The 27,748-nt window shown below is 38.6% G+C and overlaps 1 protein-coding gene across 1 annotated transcript in view; it reads right to left on the reverse strand.

Annotated features, from left to right (window-relative positions):
* LOC134654810 (kinesin-like protein Klp61F) overlaps positions 1–17,946 on the reverse strand; it is a 30,184-nt gene extending 12,238 nt beyond the window's left edge. The window contains exons 1-14 of the mRNA XM_063510284.1: positions 17,720–17,946; positions 16,390–16,537; positions 15,890–16,042; positions 15,021–15,239; positions 14,190–14,278; positions 9,932–10,180; positions 8,750–9,003; positions 7,005–7,234; positions 5,434–5,597; positions 4,479–4,586; positions 3,823–3,962; positions 1,967–2,058; positions 1,120–1,323; positions 249–416 (exon numbers count right to left, since the gene is read on the reverse strand). Of these exons, the coding sequence (XP_063366354.1) occupies positions 249–416; positions 1,120–1,323; positions 1,967–2,058; positions 3,823–3,962; positions 4,479–4,586; positions 5,434–5,597; positions 7,005–7,234; positions 8,750–9,003; positions 9,932–10,180; positions 14,190–14,278; positions 15,021–15,239; positions 15,890–16,042; positions 16,390–16,537; positions 17,720–17,784 (2,283 nt within the window). The 5' untranslated portion in view covers positions 17,785–17,946. The remainder of the gene's footprint in view (positions 1–248; positions 417–1,119; positions 1,324–1,966; positions 2,059–3,822; positions 3,963–4,478; positions 4,587–5,433; positions 5,598–7,004; positions 7,235–8,749; positions 9,004–9,931; positions 10,181–14,189; positions 14,279–15,020; positions 15,240–15,889; positions 16,043–16,389; positions 16,538–17,719) is intronic.
* Positions 17,947–27,748: the final 9,802 nt, after the last annotated feature.

The following is a 27,748-nucleotide window of genomic DNA, read 5'->3' on the forward strand; positions in this document are numbered from 1 at the left end:
ATGTAATCTTCGTTGAGATTTTTTTCATTTTCAGAATTTTATAAAGATTTTACAATACAATACAATACAAATACTCTTTATTGCACACCTCATTACAGAAAACAATACGGATAATACAGGAAGAAGAGGATTTTATATTTGAACTCAAGTTTGATAGTTTTTTTTATTTTCCAGATTATTAAATGAATTTGTTCCAGATGTCTGTATGGTCATTAGACAAGTATTTAAATAAGTATGTGCCAGCTTACAGTGAATGCGGCGTCGATTCTTCCGCTAGCCTTCAGCACCCGTTGCCGGCGAGCGTCGCGTTGTCTCTTGTGTAGGTCGGCACGCCTCGCCTCCGCCTCGGCCGCTAAGCTGTGGTAGCTCGCGTGCGAGCGGCGGAGAGATGCCACGCGCTCAACACTGTCGGTCAGCTGGAAATAACATGTGGCCGATTATGATTCGGTCTGGGCATGTTGCAATTTATAATACTGGTTAACAACATAGGAGTGTTTCCTCACCCAATCTTGTATACATTTCTCGATAGCCTGCGGCGCATCCCATTCGCTTACTCGTCGTAGACAATAGGGTATTTAGTACTAGTCGAATCAATTTCTTTTTTCGAGATGTCGAAACAATTTTGCTGCTATGGAATTTATATGAAACACTAGCATGTTACGTCACGATCAAATTACCTATTCTTTATAGTTTTATACGGGTATTAAAATATAAATTGTGCCTAAAAATAACTGCTGTCTACGTTGCTCTATTAATCTTCTGATACTTTATTCCGTGCATGGTATAAAAGAATTAATTTTAAATACAGTCAAATACCTTATAGATACGTACAAGTTGGTCGGCGTCACTATTAGGTCTTTTTTTTTATACCACATAGGTGGCAAACAAGCATACGGGCCGCCTGATGGTAAGCAGTCACCGTAGCCTATGGACGCCTGCAACTCCAGAGGTGTTACATGCGCGTTGCCGACCTTTTTTTAAAAACCTGTACACTCCTTTTTTGAAGAACCCCATACCGTAGACCCTCGGGAAAACCTCGGAAGGGAGGTCTTCCCGAGCGCGCGATAAACGTTCCCTAACATTGAGTACTGTCTAATAACAAGAGTGAAAGTTCCTCACCCATCCTTGCACTAGTTTTTCAATGGCCTGTGATGCGTCCCGTTCAGTGACGCGTCGTTTCCCCTCGGCGGCGCGCTGCAGACAACTCCGCAGTGCGGCGCGGAAGGACAAGTACAGATTAGTGGGGCCCGTTGTCAGATCTTCCCGTGCTCGAGACAACAGGTTTACGAAGGTCTCGTACTGTTGGTTGGATGTAGATGAGGTCTGAAATGATAAAATCACAGGTATTCATTCATCTTCCTCGCGTTGTCCCGGCATTTTGCCACGGCTCATGGGCGCCTGGGGTCCGCTTGGCAACTAACCCCAGTAATTGGCGTGGGCACTAGTTTTACGAAAGCGACTGCCATCTGACCTTCCAACCCAGAGGGTAAACTAGGCCCGTATTGGGATTAGTCCGGTTTCCTCACGATGTTTTCCTTCACCGAAAAGCGACTGGTAAATATCAAATGATATTTCGGAACTTATTTCCGAAAAACTCATTGGTACGAGCCGGGGTTCGAACCCGCGACCTCCGGATTGCAAGTCGCACGCTCTTACCGCTAGGCCACCAGCGCTTTTGATAAAATCACAGGTATTAATCGATCGAATACAAAAAGTGTAACATGCAAACGAAAATTTCGTCAACTGGATGTGTCTTGATTGTAAAACCGAACTAAGAAATATGAGACCAAGAATAGACTCCTCAACATTATCAAAATAATAGCATTCGTAAGTGACATTCTGATGGTCCGCTACAAAGTGTGCAAGTAATTTTAGTGTATCATTTTAAATTGCATGGCATTGTGTACCCTGATATTATAAAATCAACCCTACCAAACTTCTTAAAATAATACAAAAAAAATCATACCTCATTAGTAGTTTCAAGAATTCTTTGAGCCAGCTCTTGCAACTTTTTTTTATCCTGTTCCATGCTGCTTGTGCTACTCGTCGTGTAACTGTCTGCAGTTGATAAAACATTTAAATAATTTCATTAAAATGGAGCACCATTAAATAATAATATAATATATGATCATGACGAGTACCTTAATTTTCAGAAATAGGAGGTCAAGTAATGCTTATTTTTATATTATTATAAAATAATGTGATGTTATATTTACTTCAAATTGAGTTTATTTATTGTAAACGGCATATTGTAAATATGTTCTATTTATATACCTAACGTGTAAATTAGCTTTATGAATAAATGACTTATGACTTAAACCCAGAATGATTTTGTCATGCAATCATTATGTTTTCAAACAAGTCCAACTACGTTACTACTAGTAATAGTTGCTGTCTGTAAAAATCGGTTTTCCTAGGATAGCGGTGCCGGCATATAGCGGCCGTCTCCATACTAAATAATACGGCTAAATATGGATGTCGTAGTATTTGTATGGAGACGGCCGCTATATGACGGCACCGCTATCGGAGGAAACCAAATCATCATCATCTTACATACTCAGTTAGGAACCTTATTTACTACTTTAGCTCACCTAGGTGGGTGCGAGGTAGGTACCCCGAATACCGAATTTTGCTAATTGCGGGGATCTTTCTCTTTTAAAATACAATACAATACAAATCGTTTATTACTCCAATGAAGGCGTAATTAGAGTGACACAGAAAAATGCCCGCAATTTGCAAGATTCGATTTTCGCGGGTACCCCTCAGAGCCGTAAAATGACTAAAATGAGACTTAGGGCCAGTTGCACCAACTACATTTGACAGACTGATCAATGTCAGCCCGCGCGCCCCAGCGCTTTACTATGAAACTTTCCATATATATAAATTTAGCGAACTCTTTAACGATACGAACAGTTTGGTGCAACCGACCCTTAATCTTTGTCACAACCACACGCTTCTTTTCACCCGCAGCCGCGAGTACTCCACCATGCTAGTCCAGCATGAATCTAGTATAACTGGATTGGGCATGAGTGGTGGGGATAACTGACAGAACGGGATAGTCTTATGTATCTTTCAGTAGGAGTAGCAGCGAAAGCGCTATTATTGTTTGTCCTTGTCACAGTCTCACATCTTGTTTTATTCCCCACCGTAAATTGACCACCGTGATTGGTCGAATTCATTTGTTGCCCACCATAACAAATAAATTCGACCAATCATAGCGGCACAATGCGACGCTATGATTGGTCGAATTTATATGTTTTGTCCCTCACGGAGGCACGCGTACACCACTTCTATAGGATGCTACCTTCTACGTAGTCCAGCGATATCCCCACCTCCATGTCATGACACTCATGACGAATATCCATAGCAGGGATGTTGCGGATGCTGATTTATTGACATCCGCGGACGCGGATGCGGATATTTAAAGGCTCACATCCGCGGATGCGGATGTCAAGATTAGGTACTTAGAAAATATCAAATATTACATTTTTAGTATCATTTAAAAAAAAACGAAACGTTTAGTATTTATTGAGCAAGAATATAGGTGCGTTATATTTTAATAAACGGTAACTTGGCCGACTTTTCTGGATCTAGACGATTTCGTTATGGGTAATGACGAAATTACCTAGCACTTACGCCGCCGCTATGACGTTCCTGTACCGATTTGTTTGACATCCGCATCCGCATAAGCTCCGCATCGATTTTATGCGGATGCGGATGCAGATGCGGATGTTGAGAATAATGCGGAAGTTCCGCGGTTGCGGATGCGGATGTTCGCAACATCCCTGAGGATAACCACTGGTATGAATATGATGTACAAACCCGTCTGGTGATGTAAAGCCTGTAGCGCATGCGCCAGCGCGTCGACGAAGCTCTGCGCGCCGCCCGCCACCTCGGTACGGAGTGCACCCACCTGCTGCCGGTAGCTCGCAGTCACCTGGATATTCCTCGATTCCACCATTCTGGAAACAGGGTACATTAATTATAACTACAACACGAAATAAATATTTAATTTGTTTCTTTGGGCCATCAACAGCGAGATAAAAAAAATTTGCGTGTAAAATTTAACACACGAGTGAAGATGTCTATACTGCTACGTGTCAAACTATTGTGTACAGTACGGTATCATAATCATAATAATTTATTGAAAATACAAAATTACCTCTGCCGAGGTACAAGATCAAATTGTCAAATTGTGCATGCACACAACTAGCGCGATGCGTATTGTAAAATAGAGATCGAGGTGTGCAAGATTTGTCTTTGACGTGTGTCATTTTCCATGTATTTGTGTCGTCAGATTGGATTTTGTATGTAGTGAGTGAGAAATGCGACTGTGTGCACGATTCCCCCCGAAAAAAAAAGGCAGCACGATTTGTACGGTAATATATCGCTTGGGCTCCTCCCCTCCGACGTGTCGAAAGCCGGTGTTGCTCGAAGATGGCTAGTTTCCTAGGTTCTACGTACGTAACAACAGTTACCTGCGTTTGCCGACGCTCGCATGCAAGTTGTGCACGTGCGTAGCACCGGTGTCGGCGACGGCGATATCTTTGGCCTGCGCGCTCAACTCTTCTTCGGTGGCGCGATGTCTGCTCACTAGATGTTTCTGCTCTTCACACTACACCTTCATAGTTTCATACCAAGAGCCACTAGGTTTGTATGTTACTACCAACTAAGAGGCTGCCAATAGGTAGTATACCTCTTTGCCAGGCCACCACAGCTTAAGCTTTGGATTCCTCCGAAAACGGTGCCGTCATATTACGGCCGCTATATAGCGTTGACTGACGTCACTAGAACGTTGTCTATGTAAACAAGATGGCGCGGTTTCCTAGACGGCGTTACGTTACGTTGATTGTCAACGTAACGTAAGATGACGGCCGTCATGACCTTGTCGATAGTTTCGTGAACGTTTTATTAGATAGCGGTGATGCCATTTTAAATAAATGACACGAGATTTGAATAAATGATTCCGTACTACGATTATTTTCCTCTTCTGATGATATTTCATCCTCCAAGTAAATTATAGATGATCAAGCAAATCTTGTCAGTAGGAAAAGGCGCGAAATTCAAATTTTCTATGGGACGTTATCCCATCGCGCCTACATTTTTCAAATTTGCCGCTTTGACCTTGGTGGATGACGGTGTGTTATGACGCCGTGGTACTTTCCACATGTCGCCACCGTAAAGACGGCCGTCTTTTGCGGCCGCTATATGACGGCCGTCATATGACGGCACCGTTTTCGGAGGAATCCAAAGCTTAAGAGGCTGCCAATAGGTAGTATACCTCTTTGCCAGGCCACCACAGCTTATGGATGCTTGTACCTCCCCTTGGAGATAAGAAAGTCCCGTGCCACTCTGTACACTCCTTATAGAACTGCATACAATGGTCTTTAGGAAACCCTTAGTTTAGAGTACCTGCTACATTAAGTAACAAACCTGCGTTTGTCGACGCTCGCATGCAGGTTGTGGACGTGTGTGGCAGCGGTGTCGGCGACGGCGATGATATCTTTGGCCTGCGCGCTCAATTCTTCTTCGGTGGCGCGATGTCTGCTGACTAGATGTTTCTGCTCCTCGCATTGGATCTTCGTGGTTACGAGTGCCTGCAGATTAAAGTTTAGTTATGTAAGGATCTCCAAAGACGTCAACTGACGCGCACGGCTACAGCCTTCATACATTCCGACAAGGTTCACATTTACAATGACGCGCCGCGCCCGATAGGCGTGGCATTCAATGGGTTAAGCTTTTGTCTAGCATCCTGACCACATGTTTAAGTTAACTTTTTACTCTATACGGCCCGAACGAGGTTTGAACTCGCGATTTTAACGGCCACATACTTACAAAGGTTAAACTTATAATAATCTAAGCTGTGTAAAGGGTTGTGGATATGAAAAAACAAACAACCGGACAAGTGTGAGTCGGGCTCGCTCATCGAGGGTTCTGTACTTTTTAGTATTTGTTGCTATAGTATTTGTAGCGGCAATAGAAATACATCATCACGGTTTATGAGATAGAGCCTGGTGACAGACAGACGAACAGTGGAGTCTTAGTAAGAGAGTCCCGTTTTTATCCTTTGGGTACGGAACCCTAAAAATCAAGTCTGAATATAATAGTGAAGCTGAAGTAAATCCCCCTTGTCAAAATTCTAAAGGCATATACATGTAGATATTGTAGATGAATACAATAGTACATTACTATAGCCTCCCCAGAAGCATTTGTTTTGTTTTTAAATTTGGAACCCTTAGTTACTCAATGAAAGTTCAAAATATTTTTTGGAATATGTACAAAAACACAGGGTCTTAGGAGGACAGAGGTCGGGAAGTAAGGGGTTGCCGGCCGAACAGAATATGAGGCCGACAACCCCTTTTCACACCGAAATTTGTATATAAAGTGCTTTTCGCAAACTTGAAATGAAATAACTAAATCATTTATTTACAAAACAAGATATATACAGTGTATTACTAAAAGAAATTAAAAACTAGCTTAAATCTAAAATAGGCCCTTGAGGCATTGTACCAAGGATGCTGGCGACATTTCCTCGCTGTATCGCAATGCTGATACGTTGTGCGAGGTAGCCGCCAGCTCTTCGGTCACCAATGAAATAACTAGTGATGGGTAGGACATCAATTTAAAATGAGTTTGTATGAGTACCTCATTTTCTAAAATGAGGTGTTACAATGTCTTACTTCAAATGAGGTGAGGTACTAGCATATTTTCAGCGTCGACTATTCCATTAATTCCAACGGCGACAAAAATATTTAATGTATATACATATTTATGTATTCATCACTTCCTTTATAAATAAATAAATAGTAACATTTAATTGGAGTGCAATTCTGGAGGTTAAGAATAGAACTTTTAGGAGAAAGTTAATTTTAGAATCAAGTAAAATGAATAGAGGAGTGAAGTAAGACATTTTTGCGGTACGAAGTACTGCGACAAATTAACAAAATGAGTGGTACAAATGAGGTGCCTCACGAGTGAGCGACTCAACACTAGAAATAACTTACATTGTTAGTGTGAAGGAGTTTTTCCTTGGTGGTCCGCATGGCCTGCCTCGTGCTGTCCAGCTCGGAGAGCCGGTCGCGCAGCGCTTGGCTGAGCTGGTCGTGGACGGCCTCCAGGCGGTCCCGCTCCTGCTCCATGGCGCGCTTCTTCAGCAGCAGCTCCTGGATCTCCTTGCGCTGCTCTTCGTCCTTCAGGTTCATTTCGGTGAAGGTCTCGCTGGAGATGCAGACGCCTGGGGAGACAGTAATATAGTTATTTGTACAACAAGAGATCAAAGTTTGATATTTCTTCGAGTGCTTATTTTGAGTCCCGTGCAAGCGAAAGATTCTATAATAGATTCACGAGCGTAGCGAGTAAATCTAATTTAGAATCTTGAGCATAGTAAGGGACTCAAAAGCGCACGAGATGTAAATAACTTTGATCTCGTGTAGTACACAACATTTTTCACCTCAGCAGTGAGAACATATTAGAGAATCCGAAAAATGTATTCCTTCTTCATCACTTACCTCTATTCACTCATGTTTTCTTAAGATGGTAACAATTAAATTTTCACCTCAGCAGCACGAACAAGGGTACTTTGCTACTTAAAAACAGTGAGCAAAATAGCATTTTGCTCATTTTGTCTCACTCAGTGAGCAAAATGCGATTTTGCTCACTGTTTTTAAGTAGCAAAGTACCCTTGTTCGAGCTGCTGAGGTGAAAAATATATTAACTACTTAGTCAGAAGCGCTGGTGGCCTAGCGGTAAGAGCGTTCGACTTGCAATCCGGAGGTCGCGGGTTAAAACCCCGGCTCGTACCAATGAGTTTTTCAACTTCAACTTCAACATTTATTCAGCAAATAGGCCACAAGGGCACTTTTACACGTCAACATTGAATTTACATACGAGCAAAATAATAATACATCAACAATTATTAAATACAACTACAACTACCAAATCAAACTAACGTAATACAATTACTTAGAGATGTATAAGGTCTCTTAATGTCGAATTACATAAAAAAAACTATAATAATAATATTAAAATAAAAACAAGACAGATACATGGAAAAAAAAATCTAAACTTATTTAGAGGTGTAAATGTCTCTAAGTGTCAGAACTAAAAAATAACATAGTTTATCAAATTATCCTTAGAGATGTATAGGGTCTCCAAGAGTCACAATCCTGTATGATTAACACATTACGAGAAAACTTCTCGGAACTTATGTACGAAATATCATTTGATATTTACCAGTCGCTTTTCGGTGAAGGAAAACATCGTGAGGAAACCGGACTATTCCCAATAAAGCCTAGTATACCCTCTGGGTTGGAAGATCAGATGGCAATCGCTTTCGTAAAAACTTGTGCCTACGCCAATTCTTGGGATTAGTTGCCAAGCGGACCCCAGGCTCCTATGAACCGTGGACAACGCGAGGACTTAAAATTTCATTAGTTTTAGAAGAGGGCGAAGTTGTTGTTTAACCCGTCGTGCTAATTTTGTTACGCGAGCAAGCGAAAGATTCCAAATTTCAACCACAAGCGTAACGACTTAACGAGTGGTTCTGAAAGTGGAATCTTGAAGCATTGCCAGGGTTTCAGGGCACTATGTAACACACTTAAGGAGGAAAATACTAAATAAAACTATATAAAACTTTACAAATCGAATCCTAATTAACGCCATGAAATATTCATCAATCAAAATCATAATTTAAAAGTAAATTGTCAGCCAACGCGCGAATACAACTCAAAATTTGCATATAATTACTGACCATTTTTATCCCTAGCCGCCTGCAGATCCCTCTTCAACTTGTCAATCTCCTCGGCATACTCCTTCAGCATGGCGGTCTTGGTCATCTTCTGGTTCACCTCCGGCTTGTTCTGGATGTTCTTGGCTCGGTGAGCATATTCCAGGGTGCTCATGGTCTCTTCCAGGTCCTTGTGGCCGGGGGAGATGGTGGCGATGATGGAGGTCTTGGTGCGGCCCCCGAGGGACTCTTGGAGGATTCGGGTGAGCTTGGATTCTCTGAGGAGAGAAATAAGAAATTTTAAGTTATGGCCAGAAAACAGAGATACATGAATACCTAAAGATTCCAACAATCAAAGAGGAAGTTAACAGATATTGTGTTAAGTACAAAGAACGACTAAAAAAACATACAAACGAACTTGCAAGGGACCTGGTAAACACCAATGACAATCCGAGTAGGCTGAAAAGGTGGCAAATACTGCGACTAGACCAGAGGCACTAAGTGGCACTAGAAGATAAATACTATCAAAGTCAAGAGAGAGTATTTAATGGAATACCTCTCAAAAAAGACATAACATCTGATTATGGCTAAAACAGCCGATTGCAGATAAAACGAGAAAAAACAAAAATGGCCAGAAAACCAGTTTTGGGGCCTAAAATTGTTCAACTTTGATGCCAAATATCTCGAAGACAGTGAACTTTGAAGGAAATGTGGGATGCTAATATATTGCTTTAAGCATTGCTGTTAATATTATGGTAAGCTACAAAAAACATTAGAAAACTAAGGGATTCAGATCGAAGGTCATCGGCGTGGGGGAACCCCTTAACAACGCTAAGGGCTCTAAAACCAGGGATCGGAACCGGTTTTTTGCAAAAAAAACTTGGAAATATGTAACTACATATATAATATTTAGAATTATTTTATACTCCCTGTGTAGGCCGTAGTTGCGTTTTTAGGTAATGACTTCGTCTTATCAGATTTCCCAATTAGAAAAGAAATAATTAACAAAGAACGATAAAATACCGGTTTCGTTCCCATATAAAAAATACCGGTATCCGATCCCTGTCTAAAATAACTATGCATTTTATTTTTTTTTACCTGAGGGCCACGGGAGTTGTTACTTACGCTTGGTGACGATGGCAATGATGGTTATGGTAATTATAGTAAAAATAAAATTGGTAATAAATAAGCTAGCAGTGATGTTACCTGTACGGTATATGCGGATGTCTCTCCACCAACGCCGTGATGACTCTTCCAAGCGTCAACAAACTCTGATTGATGTTCACACACTCTCGTGCCCTCTCTTTCTTCGCAGGGTTATCAGAGCCGGCTTTACTGATGTTCTCGGAGCCGGCCAGGTCGACCAGGTTCAGCTTGCCGATCTTGACCAGCTCCTCGCCCTCCTGGTTGTTTTCTTTCATGTGGGCGACGATGGTGAATACTGTGTGGGAGCGGCTGGAAAAAAAAAATTGTGCTCAGTAGCTTTTGATGGCCCATACCCCGCAACAGAGCTAGCAAAACCGTAGCATATGACAGTTTTGTGTCAGGGTTGGCGATTATGATGAAACATTTTGCTTTAACTTTATTGTATGTGAGATTAATAAAATTGATCGAGAACCTTGTTGACCCTCTTCCGATATAACCCGGTTCAATTTACGGTCAAATAATATAAATTAACAGATCAATGTCAATATTAGATGCGTCTCAATGTATCTGTTATTTTGTTTATAAAATCACGTTTTTTTTTCGCATTTATTTCAAATATTAACATGGAATTTTTATTGCTTGATAATATTGGTGTGTTTGAAAACAAAGAAAATATATTTTTTGTACTTTAGTTTATGCGTAGTAGTGATAACCCTGACGTACAACTGCTACAGATTTGCTAGCTCGGTTGCGAGGTATGTATGATGGCATTGCACCATGGATGAAACCGTATGGGCCAGTCATACTCAACCTTTTTTCATCACAAAGACGGTTTAGCCTTGAATTTAGGCCGCAAGATGAATTTGCTTAAAGGTGCCGGTCGGATGGCAAGGTTATGTATCTATCTATACCGGGTTCAACTGGCGGGCCTCGAGTCGTACGTTGAGTATGGCTGGTCTGGGCCATAACTTAGCTTTTAGCTGCTGCAGGGCAGACTATCAGGTCACCCGCTTAGTTAGTTAGGTTTTAACAACCATTCTATTTACGTGAAAAACGAGGTAGCGCTACTCTAACCGCCCCAACTTCTCCACGAAACTTAGCATAGTTTTCAGGTTGCTAACTGCCCGCTGCACTCTCCCGCTTTGGCCCCATGGGCTTGGAAGCCTTGTCCCGGGCTCACGAACCGTAGTTTTGAGACCTTGGCTCAATGCCAAGGTATTATTGGGCTAAGCTTGGTACAGTCAATGTCAAAGCACCTTTTGATGACTGATTGTGTCATATAATTTCAGTACTTTTTGTGTTGGGATATACATGTTCAAGCTACCTAAGTTATACGTACAATGATTAAGGACTAAATAAATAAATGATCTACATCTAAAGACAATTTTGTATTACATGTGTTGCTTGTTATTAGCTAATACTTCTACTAAATTCCTGTACAGCCGTCATCACATATATTGTGGAGGCAAGGGAGTTCAGATATTTTTGACCACTTTAGCAGTGGAATACAGACATGTCCTAGCTGCTTTTTACCATTTTAACGCCCACGCCTATCGTGCGCGGCGCGTCATCGTGAACCTTGTCGGAATGCACGAAGGTTGATATTGGCCTGTAGCAGCGCGCGTCAGTTCACGTCTTTGGCGGTCAAATGGTTATTAAGGAAAATATTCTACACTACCGTACTTTGCAAATTGTTGTTAAGTTTATTTAATAGTCTGTAAAGCGAACCCTATATAGTTTAGCCTACTATAACTACAAGACTTAAACGAAACTACAAGCTTTAATATTATTTCTGTGTGTCTGTATATGCTTCCTCATCATACATATTACAGAAAGCAACCCAAGAGCAAATTTGTCCTTAAAGTTTTGATTAAGTTCTTATTAAATTGAGTATATAAGGAGGAAACATAAACAATAGGAAACATCTACTTTCCTAACGGTTCCACTTACTAGGACAATGTTGGCTTGCCATTGGGATTCTCACTGCAATATTTGTAAAGTACAAATAAAAATAATAATTACTTAAATCAGGTTCAACAATAAAATACATTAAAAAAAAAAAAGGTTTTGGAAGTACATAGCTGCTGCTTATTGGTAAGGTAACGCATTTCTAATAATTCTAATACGCCTCTACGCGCTTTAGAAAAAGTGGGTACATTTTTATAATGCACCTTGTCGGAATGCACGAAGGTTGATATTGGGCTGTAGCCGCGAGCGTCAGTTGACGTCTTTGGCGGTCAAAGGGATACCTTTTCGACGCCGACGACGGATATATCCGAACCGCAAGTCCAACGCCAAAGACGGATTAATCTGTCACAGACCACAGAGCAACATAGACCTACGTGCATATGCATAAAGTTCATTTTCAGTTTTGACACTTTGGTGACGTGGCGTCAGACTGTTTTTTGTGTTTGACACACAGACTTGTCATTCTCGCGCTCGCGCTTGACAGACAGCTGAAGCCATCACGTATATGAATATCGCATGAGTGCGAAAGAGTCAGACTACAAATGAGAAAACGTGACCATTTTTGAGTTTGACGACGGCCGCGGACGGCCAAGAGCGTATCACCGTAATTTTCAATTTGAAAAATATACACAAATTCGGAAGAAAACTATTTGATAAAGTAATACAATGAAGATAGTGTGTTGTAGTGTACCGGATTTCAGTGTCACGGGGCCAAATAAACCTAGCACATACTCATTTCAGAGGAATAATGATATTCCGAGCGAAATTTTCTTAACGATATTTTGTCAAATTAACAGCATAAAAAGTGTAAGAAGCCGGTTTATACAGTTGATTATAAGTTTTTCTTCCTTTGTGTGCTAATATTTTATCATATTACTCAATAATTTAAAATATTTTGTGTAAAAACATAACCAGTTACTTTACGCTAGGGCTTGACAAAATGTTCAGATGACAGTATCGATAACTTGTCGGTATATTAATAGCTATAGTGCGTCAAGCAAATCTTGTCAGTAGCAATGTACTGCAAATTAAAGTAGGGTAACACCATGTAACACTTAAAGAGCAGAATTGCGCTAAGAAAAGCAGCAATGTACATCGAACCAAAACGTGTTTATTTTTCCGCCCTTCATACGTCAGTTCGAGTGAATTATCATAACCTCAAATTTTAGTAATGTTTACCGTCAACGAGCATGATTGTACATTGTAGGCACCTTAGCTTTGCTTGAGGTCATGCATAATCTTGGTATTTAATGGTGACAGCAGAAATTTCTCTTGAAATAGAAACGATTCAGAATGTAAACAATAATATGATGGCTGTCATTCACGATCCACGATCCACAGATAACACACAGATGACACGCGATTTTGGAATTATTCGAACACAGTGCTGCTAACCCGCGATTTTTCAAATTTGCCGCCTTTTACTACTGACAAGATTTGGTTGATCCAGTATATGTAATCATTTCTTCACAAGACATAATTAAGATATTAACCTTTATAACCGACTTCAAATAATAACGATTGTTATACATTTTTGAAGGTGCAGCTGTTTAGCAGTAAAGGAGGGTGGGCAAATTGGCCTATTGACCAATAAGGACAAGCTATATGTCACTGGATAGCTTATTCTAAGTTCTAATACTTCTACTATGGCAGATAGTCCCAAATCTTTGTGTAAAAATGTTATCACCGCAAAAAGTAGTGTGAGTTTAAACGTGACTGTATAGTTTTTTCGATACTAAGTTTCTGTGTCGCAGATCATTAAGGTTTTGTTATTGTGGATGATTTGGTGTCACGATATTTTAGTTTTTTATTCGTTTTCTTATGTTTTTTTGTGTCATATTTGTTTTTTTTTAAACAGAGATTTGACAAGTCTCGTCCTACAAAAAAATGGAGTATATAAAAAAACCTTTCCAATGGTATGTCGCTTATTCTTATTGGTTCATAGGCCAGTGTCCATACAAATCTGCCCATCCTCCTTTAAACTTCACTTTCCAACACAGTAAGAGTTAGACTAAGATAAGGCTGTAACGATTTTGATAGCACACGCAGTGCAGGTGTTATTTTATACATCATAATGTCGTAGAATTTTAAAGTTTAAAATAACACATTTGAAAAAGTAGTCGATAAAGCAATCAAACACCGACAGATTATTAATATGTTGTAACATGACATCACTATTTTTGATCTCACATAGACAATGTACGCACACACTTGCATTTCATTTTTGGTCGCACTTTTGAAGATTGACAGTTGTTCTTGTCTATTCTAATTCTATGGTTTGACACGGCGTCGAAAAGGTTGAAAAAGAAAACAATAAATATAACACAACATACAATTGATGTCACCTTACCTAGATTGTGCGTTCATGAGTGTGGAAGCCACACGCTTTCTTTCCTGGCCCTGTTCCATAATCTTGTATACTTCATTCTTGTTGTATACCTAAAGAATTAGTTTTAGTTTAGTTAAATTAAACACAGCTATAGTCCGTTTTTTTAGCATTAGAAAGAACTTGAAAGAAGGTAAGCGATTTTGACATGTCTTTTAATTGAAAAACACTTTTTAAAAATGAATAACTATTACTTATGAAAGCAGAAGACTATAAAAGATCGTATTAGATTCATAATTGTTACATATTTACCGTAACTTATTTTTAAAATGTGTTTTTCAATTAAAAGACACATCCAGATTGTTTACCTTATTTCTAATGCTAAAAAAACGAAGTATAATAGTAAATAACGATTAAAGAGTATATTAAAGAAACCGGTCATAATCATCATAATAACAGCCGAAGACATCCACTGCTGGATAAAGTCTCTCCAGGGGCCTTACTATGATGTCCTTATTGCGATTCACAGAAAAGTGAGTTGCCACAATGTCCATCAAGATCCCTGCGACCTTGACATATCGTCAGATCATTTTTCGTTGCCTTTATTTGCTGCATCCTCTAGTTCATGAACCTTTGTGCCACAGGGTTTTACCAGCAATGAAAGCCTAGTGATATTTTACGTAAGTGGATATAAGAAATGGAAGCCAAAATTCGCAAATTGCGGGGATCTTTCTCTTTTACTCCAATGAAGGCGTAATTATAGTGAAAGAGAAAAATGCCCGCAATTTGCGAACTTCGATTGTCGCGGTTATAACCCAGAAATCATCTGAAGCATCAAAATTTGCCACAACATACCGTAATCTCTTCCAATCCATTAACAATATTAGATCCCTTCCTAGTAACATCCTCATAAATCCTAAGCTTCGAGTTATCTTCAGAAGAGGAGAGCAGATCAAATAGTTCTTCATTATATAGCTCCAAGTATGACACTCGGACGGTGTACTCGGTGTTGGAGATGCGCAGCTCATCGAACAGTTGGCTCAGAGCGCGGGGGATGATGCCGGCCAGAGGGTCCTGTTATAATAATGTTAGTGGTGGTAATTGCTATAAATATTCCAAATTTTAGCTATCTACGTCAAACGGTCTCTGAGAAAAACACATTTAACCGATTTGCAAGAACAGTGAGATCAAAAGTGTTCCGTGAACAGAGTTTTGTACGGAACAAAAAATGGTTCAAGTATAGGATTTTTTTTGAGACTTTAAGTGAACTACAGACATTAAGGACCAAAATAAATATTCCATCTAATATTATAGGGCACACATTGTAATCTCTTGTCATAAATGTACAAAATATAATCAGATATATTTTCTTTGGCTGAACTTTTTCCTCCTATTCTAAATCATGCTCAAATGTAGCACATTTAGACTGTAGCGTCTGTAGCCCCATTTAGATGGTTCAAGAACTTACATTGAAAAATTGCGATCGACTGAATTCATTGTACTCTATATTAATAGCAATGTATCAAATATTGCATGCTAGTTTTTGAATCGCCTAAATGGGGATATCCAAACACTTTTGAACGCAAACTGTAGAGATTTTTATCTAAATTAAGAAAAGTATTCCAGGATGGCAGATACTTTTGGCGCGTTGTTTAATTCGCTAATATTGATGCTGGCTGTATGTACACTGATTGTACAGTCAGTTGCAGAGAAAAGGTACTTACGTTCTGCCAGTTGATGTTTTCATCGTTGGTGCTTTCGCCGACCATAGTGTGTGTCTTGCCGGTGCCTGTCTGCCCGTAGGCGAACACGGTGCAGTTGTAGCCGCATAGCACCTCCTTTATCAATGGACTTACTACTTGTTGGTACACTTCAATCTGTGAAAATAACAAAGAACATTAAGGGAAAAATAAGAAAACAGTTTTCACTGCAGTGGTATTTCCTAGAAGTACATAGAAACTGGTCGTGGTGTCGTCTACAGTCGCGAAACGTCCCCGGGTTCCAACTAGTACCTGATCTAGCTTACAATATAGACTGCCGGTTTCTATCTAACTGTAATAGGTAAGGAAAGAAACAAGATACTGTGTGTTATACTACGGGTGCCGACTACATATTTGCATCTATAACATAACCTTGTAAGCCTTGATGCATTTGGAAGAAACAAAAAACACTGCTCAAGATGGAGTACTAGTTTTGTTAAAATTTGCTACTGCTTTTAGCTTACCTGTTTAGTGTTCGGTCCAAAAGCACGGTCAAATGTGAACTTCTTAGTGAGCGTGGTCTGCTGTGACTGACGCACCACCACCTCTCGTCCGTTCACTACTTCTACCACTCCCAGAGACTTTATGTCTCGCTCCCTCTGATTAAGAGGCCTGTAATTATAATAGAAACAAATAATAAGTAAAAGAAACTTTATGTTTATGACTACAAACTTCTAAGGTAAAGTATTGTATAATTTTCTAGAAAAGTTGAATATACAGTGAAACCAGCAAACTTAATGAAAAAATTCACAGGCATGAGCAACACTCATACTAAGTGATTGTTTTTCTTCATTTTCAAATATTTTCATATTGTTAGCTGACCTTTCTGCTCAGTATCAGTAGTCGCCATCAGATATATTGGAGCAGCCAAGTTGTTCAGAATATCGGAATGCACACTCTAACGCCTTTACAATAGAGGCGTGTTCAGATATTTGTGAGCACCTTGGCCACTCCAATATATCTGATGGTGACTGTACAAAATTACACATGATTTATTATTTGGAGTTTGTCGCATCCCACTGCTGGACAAAGGCCTCCCGCCCAATTTTTCCACTCTCTTATAGCACAAGACTACAAGCAGGAATAAAAATACTACTGTTTAGGAGCATCTTATCATATGGCTTGGTTTACAGAAATATTTACTTATTACTGGGTTCAAACTTACTAAATGTTGATAAAAACTAGGAAAATATTGTGTTATTATTTTTATTCATACTGAAGTGACAGAGGATGTACACATGTGCAAGTATAGTCAGAATTGTCTGAATACAAAGACATTGACAGGATTAGATATCAATGGTTGTAGACATTGCATGGAAATAGAAAAAGGAGACACTAGACTGTTGACTTGTCAACATTGTTATGTTGTATATTCCAATTTTCACATACGTGAATGAAAGTAGCAATTCTGACTATTCTGAGCCAGGACTCTGATAAATAAATGCGTAAAATACATTGGCAATAATGGCAATGCATGATGAAAATGTATCACTATGACTCATGCTAACATATTTAACTACATTATCTAGCTCTTGCAGTGGTGATTAATAGACCAATGCTTAACGCCTCATGGAATTGTATTATTCGAATGTATAATATAATCGAAAAGTACAAAGAAAGACGCCTTTTACTACACCCTAAACTACCATTCAAAACAATAACTGAGAAGGTCAAAACATGGTGAAAATATGAGTTAATTATTGACAAAGGAGTCCATAATCATAATTGCACGATAAAAATAAGACTAGAAATGTGTAATTATGGACAAATATAGAGAAAATTACAAAAGTTTACCTTAGTCTCACAAACACTTGGATGTTCTGGTTTTTATCTCTCCGAGAGCCTTTTTCCGACGTCATCTTGGCACTACACACATAAAATACTGTACACCGGGTTTGTTACACTCAATGGTTCGAAAATTCCTGGACAATTCACTAAAATAAAATAAAATGAGTCAAAATCCCAATTTATCGTCAAGGGAATCCGTTGAACGGAGTCGTTCAAACAAAATTCAAATATCGGTTTGGGTAGAATTGCCATATCAGAAAAATATACAAGGCTTGCTAAATTATAATCGGACAAGGGCTATAACCGCGAAAATCGAAGTTCGTAAATTGCGGGCATTTTTCTTTGTCACTCTAATTACGCCTTCATTGGAGTAAAAGAGAAAGATCCCCGCAATTTGCGAAAAACGGTTTTCGCGGTAGCCCCTAAGTAAAGATGAAGAATAAAATATTAAATTATAAATTAATATTGATATTTGTAGAATAATTATCAAATGCAAATTGTTCCTGCGAACTACCGTACCATTAACAGTATTTTTTGCCGAGAAAATGAAAATAATCCTATGAAGAAACCAATTTAGCCAACATGCCAACATTACGCACATAAAATAAAAAAGAGTTGCGTGAATAGGAAGTTTTAAGTATAGCTGGTCAACCAAATCTTGTCAGTAAAAAAAGGCGCAAAATTCAAATTTTCTATGGGACGATATCCCTTCGCGCCTACATTTTTCAAATTTGCCGCCTTTTTATACTGTCAAGATCTGTTTGACCAAGTTATAGTATGTTTCGTTTTACGCATATTTTTAGTGGGCACTAGTGTGACAGTGACAGTAAAAAGATATAAAAACTAAACGCCAGTGTCATAAAAGTATTCAGTTTTCGTTTTAAGAAAATATACAGTTCTCTTTACTAGAAATTAATGTCCATGAGCTTTGTAATTACCACGGTACCACCAAATAAGGTAACCAATAATCTTTTGTATTTATTTCTACCACTTACAATAAATCACTTCTATAACCGGATTTAAACGTGTTGGTTGACCCCATATTTTTTGTAAGTTGGTAGCTTTCTCGCGGGCTGAAACAGTCGTGCAACTTTTTAAACACTTTCAAGCTGCTATTAAGCTTTTTGTTACCGCTCTTAACGATTATATTTTCTTGTGTAAAAGTAACAGCCTTGTTAATTGACTACCTATACTATATGGCAGCATCGAACATAGCATCGAACCTAATAATCGAACCCGGCACTTGTAGTAAGCACCTAATGTATTTTGACCTCGCTCCTCAATTTCTATAGCTATTTCGTTTAAAGCTAGGTACTTTATATAGGTAGGTACCTATAGCAATTGCTAAATTAAGTAGCTATCCGTGGCAATCGTGGCATTCAGAGGGGCTACAGCTTACTCCAATGAAGGCGTAATTAAAGTTACAGAGAAAAATGCCCGCAATTTGCGAACTTCGAAATTCGCAGTTATAGCCCTGAGAAATTACACTTAGCATTAGGAATTTCGTACATTTATCTGCCAGTTATTATCTCTGTCGCTCTTGTGTACATTATGCTGTCCCGCCCATAATAACAGCGGTGAAGCTGTGCAAACAGGATAGCAATATAATTATGCGCGTGCGATAGAGATATATGAACAGGCGGGTCAGGTATGAAATTCCTGGTGCTAAGCGTCCTTTCTTTAGTAGGTACTTAGATGGTTACACCGATTGAAAAAAGAATAGAACTAGCAGTTGGTTCATCATTCGAAGTTTTATGTACCTACAAAGTACACTACATATTAAAGGAAAAAAACTGAAAAAAATTACGCTTCCTACATAGTATATATACACTACAAAGTATACCTACCCTGTATATCTCGCGGCGAGATTGACTACCCGTCTCTCTTTAAATAACATAGAAAAACTTGTACTTTCAGTTCCAAAGCGCCCCATTCCCAATACAAAATGAACACACATACGGTGTGTTCTTGGCAGTGAATGTGTTAAGTCTTTTATACTAATTTCCGCCATTTTTAATATTTACAGAAAAAGAAATGACTGAAAATTTTATTTAAATACTGAGGGCCTACCGCGAACCACGTTCGACGTGTTGTCTCTCTGTCGCACTTGTAAATTTGTACGTAAGTGTGACAGGGAGGCAACACGTCGAACGTGGTTCGCGGTAGGCCCTCTGAGCTAGGGTTTGCTCCCGGGAAATACCGGTACCGAAAGTACCGGGAATTCCCGGGATTTAGAGCCAAGCAAAGAACCGGGATTTCAAAATTAAAATCCCGGTACTCCCGGGATTTTCGGTACTAACATTTTTGGTACAATATTTGACTGCTTTCTGTTACTTAGCATGAAATATCATGTTTTATAAAGAAAATAAATAAGAAAACTTTTACGGCTGACCACTACATTAAAATAAAAAAAAAAGGCAATGGGTTTGACAATGACGACAATATAAAATTGCGTAATTTGATACTTTAAGGGCATAAATGTTTGTACGATAAATAATTTTATACGAACAATTAGTTATTTATTTAATATTTGTATACTAACTAGAAGCAAAAATAGAGACAATTTTGTAATTAATAAAATACTACTTTTAATTCAAATTCAAACACGGTATAAGAAACTCACATATGATAATGATATTTTAAATTAATTAATTATTCTGGCTGAATAATTTCTTGATTTGTCGTATTGATAGTTCTGTTATTATATGTTCGAAGGTCCACAGCCCATTTTGAACGCATGCGAAAATTATCATTTTTTTATCCTTTTTCACAAAACGTCTTACATATTTAAATAAATGATGATATTACTGAGCCACAATTCAGTTTTTGCCAATCAACAAAGATAGGAAAAATATCATGTAGTAGAGGAAAAAAAAATATTAATGATTGTGTGACTTAAAGACACATATTATGGTACAAAAGAAGTGTGTACCTTCACTGTGCTACTTTTTTATTGTTTTAAGAAAGATTCATGGTCGTTTTACGCTTTTTTTTACTGAAAATTGATGTGAAAACTGATTTTTGAAGGCAGTCCCGAAAGTACCGAAAATACCGGGAAATCCCGGTTCCATTTTTGCCCGGTACCGAAAATCCCGGTTCTTTTAAACAGTACCGGTTCTGCAATCCCTACTCTGAGCCTGCTCACTAAATTTCACCATAAGATCATCCGGACATACGAAAGCATTTTTTCCCAAGCTGAAATAGAGACCTTCGCTAACGCTCGGTCAATGAAGTTCAAATGTGGTTCGCATGGTGGTATTAGTGGTACGGATCTGAGCGGTCCCATTTTCAATGACTGCATTCTCTGCAACAACTTTAATTCATCGTACGAAACCTTATAAAATAAAATTACCTAGATTCTCTACACCAGATAGGAGTCTACTTTACAGGGCTATAACCGCGAAAATCGAAGTTCGCAAATTCCGGGATCTTTCTCTTCTACTCCAATGAAGGCGTTATTAGAGTGACAGAGAAAGATGCCCGCAATTTGCGAACTTCGATGTTTGCTGTTATTGCCCAGGTCGCAATTCTCAACCGATTCTCATGAGATTTTGTTAATAGGTAGCTCGATGTTTAAATTGTTTTTTTTGTCGACTCAGTTTTTGGAAATATTTCCAATGCCAGAGCCATAGGTAGGTACATTTATTCAATTAGAGGTCTACAGCTTACAAAGCCACTAGTCATATATTATTCTATATAAAATTACCTATTAGAGCTTTTTACTTATTAGATGATTTTTGTTTTGTGCTCGTTAAATTGAAATAAAATGTAGCTGGTTTGAAGAGCTCATTCTGTGCAGAATACCTAAATACGAAATCACTACTTGTCTCAAACAAAATTAAGTAATTTTCGATTGAGTTACGAAAACTTATGGTATTTTCGTAACTCAATGGAAAATTACTTAATTATGAAGAATTTTGACGACTTGCGGTCAAATTGCGCTTATATTGTACAGAATAGAGAACTCTATCTTACAGAATAGTGAACTAGCTCTATCTATCCACGTGACGAAAAAAAATCAGCCCATAAAAGATATGTTTCTGTTAACAATTAGATAGGTATGTAGGCATGTATGTAACTATGTACCTCTCATACTACTTACCTTGTAACTTTTGTTAGAACTTCGGTTTAATTAACCGTTATTGGAAAACCTCTTATTTGAAATTTAGCTCTACTACTTCAATGATTATAATGGGAATGTCTAATATAAATATATACCTAACCTATCATTAATCGTTTATTTTTGTTTATATGAAAGTTACTTTGTAATACGTACCTACGTGTTTTTAAAATAAATTATGTTTATATTTTTTTATGTTGTCCATAAATAAAATAAAACATAAGTCTGTGTTATAAGATACAACAAGTTAGGTCAGTGATTTTCAGTACAGCTAGTCCGTCTAAGCTAACTTTTTGAACCAAATTGAACAGAACAAAATGAGGGAGTGCTGGGAGTGTTATTACTTACCTATTTAATATTTTCATAGATGACATTGTCACACCTTGTCTTTGCCATGCAGAGTTAGCTTAGTCCGACTCTATCTTTCACTACAATCATTGCAGTCCTTAAGTACTTACGTCCCTAATGCGGTTTCCCTTTTTATAATGCGAAGCGGCACGTACTAAAATGATAATTACATCTACTTAAGGTGACGAGTCCAGTGTAAAAGTACAGCATGCAACGCGTTTAGCGTGAGCGTGACACATATCGGCAGCTCCACTTAGTGCTATTCTAATAAGACCATTTGCTTAAGAAGTCAAAGAAAAAGCTCTTATTAGCGGCAAAGTGGCATAAGAATACGTACTTACTCGGAAGATTCCGGATTTCTTTTTACACGTTGTCCAATAAGAAAAATAAAACTGGATTTAAAATGAGCAACGTCATTATACGGACAGTTTTTGCGGCTGGCAACACTCATTACACCGTTTCCTCCCGCGCTTTCTTGAAGAAAATTAAAAGAGCGGCATTAATTCTATCCATACGTCGCAGTGTTTTTGCAGCGCGCGGCAATGGTAGGTTTTTGTCTGTGGTAGCGTTCCCAGACTCCGGCCTGCAAAAACCAGGCTCGCAGCGAACGCGGGAATTTAGTATAAAAACACTAACCCCGCTCAATAACTGGCGACGCCGATGAAATACTATGAGTTCCTTTAAGTTTTTACAGCGCGGAGCTTTTTCAGCGCGACACCATTTGCATCGGACGCCCGCGGTCGCCATCTTTACGAGTAGTTTTTCCCGCGCGCGCCGAATGCGTTCCCGAAATTGCCGTTTGGTAAAAACTATCTGACTAAATTCTTGTTTCGAGAATGGGCGTTTATGTATAACGATGTTTTTTCGGAGCAGATGCTTTGGGACTGAAATCGTAAAATATTTATGTCTATTGCGGTTTAGGGTGTTTAGTTTTTGCTTTGAATTTTAAAACGGGTTGTTTTTGTCATAAACGGTATCTTAGGTATTAGGTGCTTAACGTTTCAGGGTGTTTCCTACATTTTCACACTCTACATGGGGAATATGTAAATATGTGAAGTGAAGAACGTCGAAAACTTTAGCCATATATAGCACCAAGTCCAAAACCGCGGAAAAACATTTGGGTTTTTTCGACTCAAACCACTTATTGACTATATTGATTAAAAAAAAGAATAATAGTATCGCCAGCATCGCCAGTTTTTCATATAAATGGGCGTCAGTTTTGTGACGGCCAAACAAATTTTGCGGTCATTTTTTTCCTTTACTCTTCGAAGATGAGTAGACTAGACTATGTGAATGAGAATAAGAAATATTTATCAGCACAGAAAGAACATAAAACATAAATTCATTTAGACGAACAGAACATAAATAATTCACTCACTCGGCTTGATATCCGGTAGTGAATCCTAGGACACACTGTTACGTAACGCTGATTTTCAGTGAGGCCTGGTAAAAACTAAAACTAACTAGGGGGCACAAATAACCAAGAAAACATAACAATAAAATGAATAATCAATTTACTTACATAAATTTATGTACTTACTTAATAACATTTTGAAAGCTCTACGTTCTTAGCCTGAACGTTAATATGTTATGTCCGTTATGAGCTATTTAATTATTAACCAATTCATTCAATGATTGTTATTAAATCTAACCATGCAAGTATTGATGTACTGTCGGAATTACGTTTCCAAATGCGTAATTTCGACATTTAACAATTTTGAAAACTTCTCATATTTTTGTACGGGGATCGAAGTTTTCCGTTTCCAAATTGAAAGTTTCGTTTATTTCCCATGAAATTTTCCTGAAATTTCTGAGATCTTTTACTAACTTTGCATTGAAATTGGCACATCTGGAGGCATGAACCTGTCTCATAAATTAAAGGTCAACACATAAATAAAACAGATTTCATATAAAGTCATTATAAATGGAAGTAGAGCACATACTGGTTGCATTACGCGAAAAGCGTGGGACCGTCGTCGTCAACAAAGTGCAATGACTATCGGTAAACCTTATTGTAACGGGGTAAGGTCTATCAATGGTCAAATATAGGTACATATGGGCCGATTTTATTTCGAGGTTTCGACAAAAGCTGGTAGATAATAGAATTTTATCTCCCTAATTACAACGAAAACCTTCCTATCCATATAATTATCTTCCTTAGCACCGCCGGTAATTTTTTTGTTATGAAGATTATAAGCATTAAAACTTATTCAAAATCCTAAATGTTGAATACGCCGCATATTAAAGGCGAATTTAGGGTACGTATTTGGCCAACCCTTATTTTCAATTAACTGTAACTATAGTGACTGTAACATTGATAGCGGGGTTTGTTAATGATAGTCACACATTGGAAAACCGCCGCTTTTCTGTTGATCTATATATATATCATCTCGGTATTTTCTGCTTTCAACTTAAATCCTAAGAAGTTTAAATGCAACAGAGATAAAACTTTTTAAACCCTTCCGCAACCACGCGATCCCGCAGTTTCCTGCCTTTTTCTAGACTCTAACTCAACTTGTCATGAAGTTGTCAACTCGCGACGATTTCCTATGTATATGCGTTAAAAAATGTGTGCAAAACCAGCGCAGTGGCAGGTAGGTTGATGAAAATCGTATTTTTAATGAATCGCGTTGTGAGTGGCGAGCGTGAGAAAATAGGCGGGCGAGAGAGCCCCGCTTGAGGGGCTAGAGAGCGAGCGGAGGCGGTAGCGGATCGAAAAAAAAACTAGCAAGGAATCACTACAAACAAAACAAATGATAGCGTAAGTCGTTCAAAATGAAGAGCTAGGGAATAAGTGGAATAACTATCATATAAAATTCGTAAAGGTGGAGATATCCCAATAATGTCTTGGATCTAATTGTAAGTATAGATGGTCAAGCAGATCTTGTCAGTAGAAAAAGGCGGCAAATTTGAAAAATGTAGGCGCTAAGGGATATCGTCCCATAGAAAATTTTAATTTCGCGCTTTTTTTACTGACAAGATTTGGTTGACCAGCTATAGCAGCCATTCTCAAAGTGTGTTCCGCGGAACCCTAGGGTTCCGCGACACCCCTGCAGGGATTGCGCAAGAATTTAGAATAATAAAATAAGCATACTTATTATGCTTATTAATAAAAAAATACACTTCTAAAAACTATTGTTTTATTGTAGGGTTCCATCAAGTATTTCGCTTTCCAAAAGGGTTCCGTCAAAAAAAAAGATTGAGAACCGCTGAGCTATAGCATCCAGACGGCCTGGCAAAAGCAAATAATTCTTTACTTCTGTTATCTGTTATCGCACAAATACGCAAGTCCAAATGTGTCCTACAACTTGCAAATAATTACGTAAATCCTTTTGTTGTCTACAATACCCCGAACTCCAATCTTCGCGTAATTCTTCTACATATTCGCGAATCGCGATTTTACCTGCTGAGTTTGTGAATGAATGTCTGACGTCCCTACACAACGCATAGGTAGGTGCCAACGTGCCAACATCCACACAATGTTCAAATAGTAGGTATCGGGGTTGGACTTTCCCATATTTACCACTATCTTGCACGATATTGTCTGCGTGGAATGATGATACGAGGGGCGTTCAAAATATTCTCGGTATTGATATCTTACGACCTCTTCTAAAATTTCTTTCGTTACTGGCCGCTAAGGTTTATTCATTGACATTAAAAAAAAGTATAATTCGAACCGAGATAGTCTTTTGTTTTTCTGCAATTGCTGAACAAACATGAACATCATGTGCGAATTGACAATGTTAACTAAATTAGAACATCGATGCGTGATAAAATTCTTGACAAAACAGGGTAAAAATCAAAAAACCATAAAAGAGGAAATGGATTGTTTTTACCGTGAGTCTGCTCCTTCTTTATCTACCATTCAAAAGTGGTCAAGCGAGTTTAAACGCGGAAGGGAGAGTATTGAAGATGACCCTAGACCTGGCCGGCCTGTAGTAGCTACTTCACAAGAAAATATTGATAAAGTGGAAAAACTTATATTGGAAGATGGTCGAGTGAAGGTAAAATCTATAGCACAAGTAACCAATCTCTCTATTGGTACCGTACATGATATTATACATGACCATCTTAATATGTCAAAAGTAAGTGCAAGATGGGTTCCGCGAATGCTGACTCGGCTTCAAAAAGACATGCGTGTAGCTTGTTGTTCCGATTTTATTGACCTGTGCGGTGAAAATCCTGATGAGGTGCTGCAAAGAATAGTTACTGGAGATGAAACCTGGGTTCATCATTATGACCCAGAGAGTAAACAAGAGTCCATGCAGTGGCACATTAAGGGTTCAGCTCATCCCAAGAAGTTCAAGGTCATCCCTTCAGCTGGCAAGGTCATGGCCACGATATTTTGGGATTGTGAAGGAGTATTACTAATCGATTATAAAGAAAAAGGTGTAAATATCACAGGACAGTACTACGCTAACATTCTACGTCAATTAAAGGATGTAATTAAAGAAAAGAGGCGAGGAAAGTTAACCAAAGGTATTCTGCTTCTGCATGACAACGCCCCCGTCCATACTGCTCATATTGCCAAGGCAGCTATTGTTGAATGGGGGTTTAAAACTGTTACTCACCCACCGTATAGTCCGGACTTAGCCCCCAGTGACTTCTTTTTGCTCCCCAATCTTAAAAAGGATCTGCGTGGAAATAAATTTTCTGACGATGAAGCATTGAAGGCGGCAGTGGAGGAGCATTTTTACACGAAAGATAAAAAATATTTTTACGAGGCATTAAAAAAAATAATTGATCGATCTTTTAAGTGTATGAACATAGGGGGGGAGTATATTGAAAAATAAAAATATCAAACTTTTCGTACTTGTTTGTTTTCATTCTCATACCGAGAATATTTTGAACACCCCTCGTATTGATGATCCGTGATTAAAAAAACTATCCTTTGTCCTTCCTCGTGACCTATAATGTATCTCCGCTCTGGTAAGGATTGGGTAAATTCAGTAAATTAAGTCTTCGCTTAAAGATTTAATTTCAGACAGTCCTTTAAATGACTCTACATATAGGTACCTATCTAAAGTATCGTGATGTTAAACCTGAGAAGGTTTATTAGTTAAGGCTAATGTATGTTTTAACTAAGAACACTTTGGACAGAGATATGACGAGGCACTTTTTAAATCGCATATATCAATCATACACATAACCTAAGAACCATATCGGCACGTCGACCGTAATCGCTTCCGCTCATCACCCCGCTCGTTCTGTAGCCTAAGTTTTTCTGCAAATAATATCCGTCGAGTAAGGCGCTGCCGGTTTTTCCGCGGTGAAAGGTTGCAGGCAGGTAGCTGGAACTATGCTGTATGTTTGTATGATGACCAACGGTACTAGTTGTGTGGGAAAATCTAACGTAGGTTTTTTTGAGAAATCGCGTAAAAACCGGCTGGAAATGTAGACGAGTATCTAGTATGATGTCTAGATATCAAGCTATGTATATCCTGGCTTCATTAGATAAAGTCAGATAGTAAAAAGTAGAAATGCGAACATGAAATTCAGCTCAGAGGGCCTACCTAAAATTGAAATTCCGTTATCTGAAAAAGTTGGAAAAAAGCTCTTGAATGTGC

This window comes from Cydia amplana, chromosome 1 (genome assembly GCF_948474715.1).
Source record: "Cydia amplana chromosome 1, ilCydAmpl1.1, whole genome shotgun sequence".
Classification (NCBI taxonomy): Eukaryota; Metazoa; Arthropoda; class Insecta; order Lepidoptera; family Tortricidae; genus Cydia; species Cydia amplana.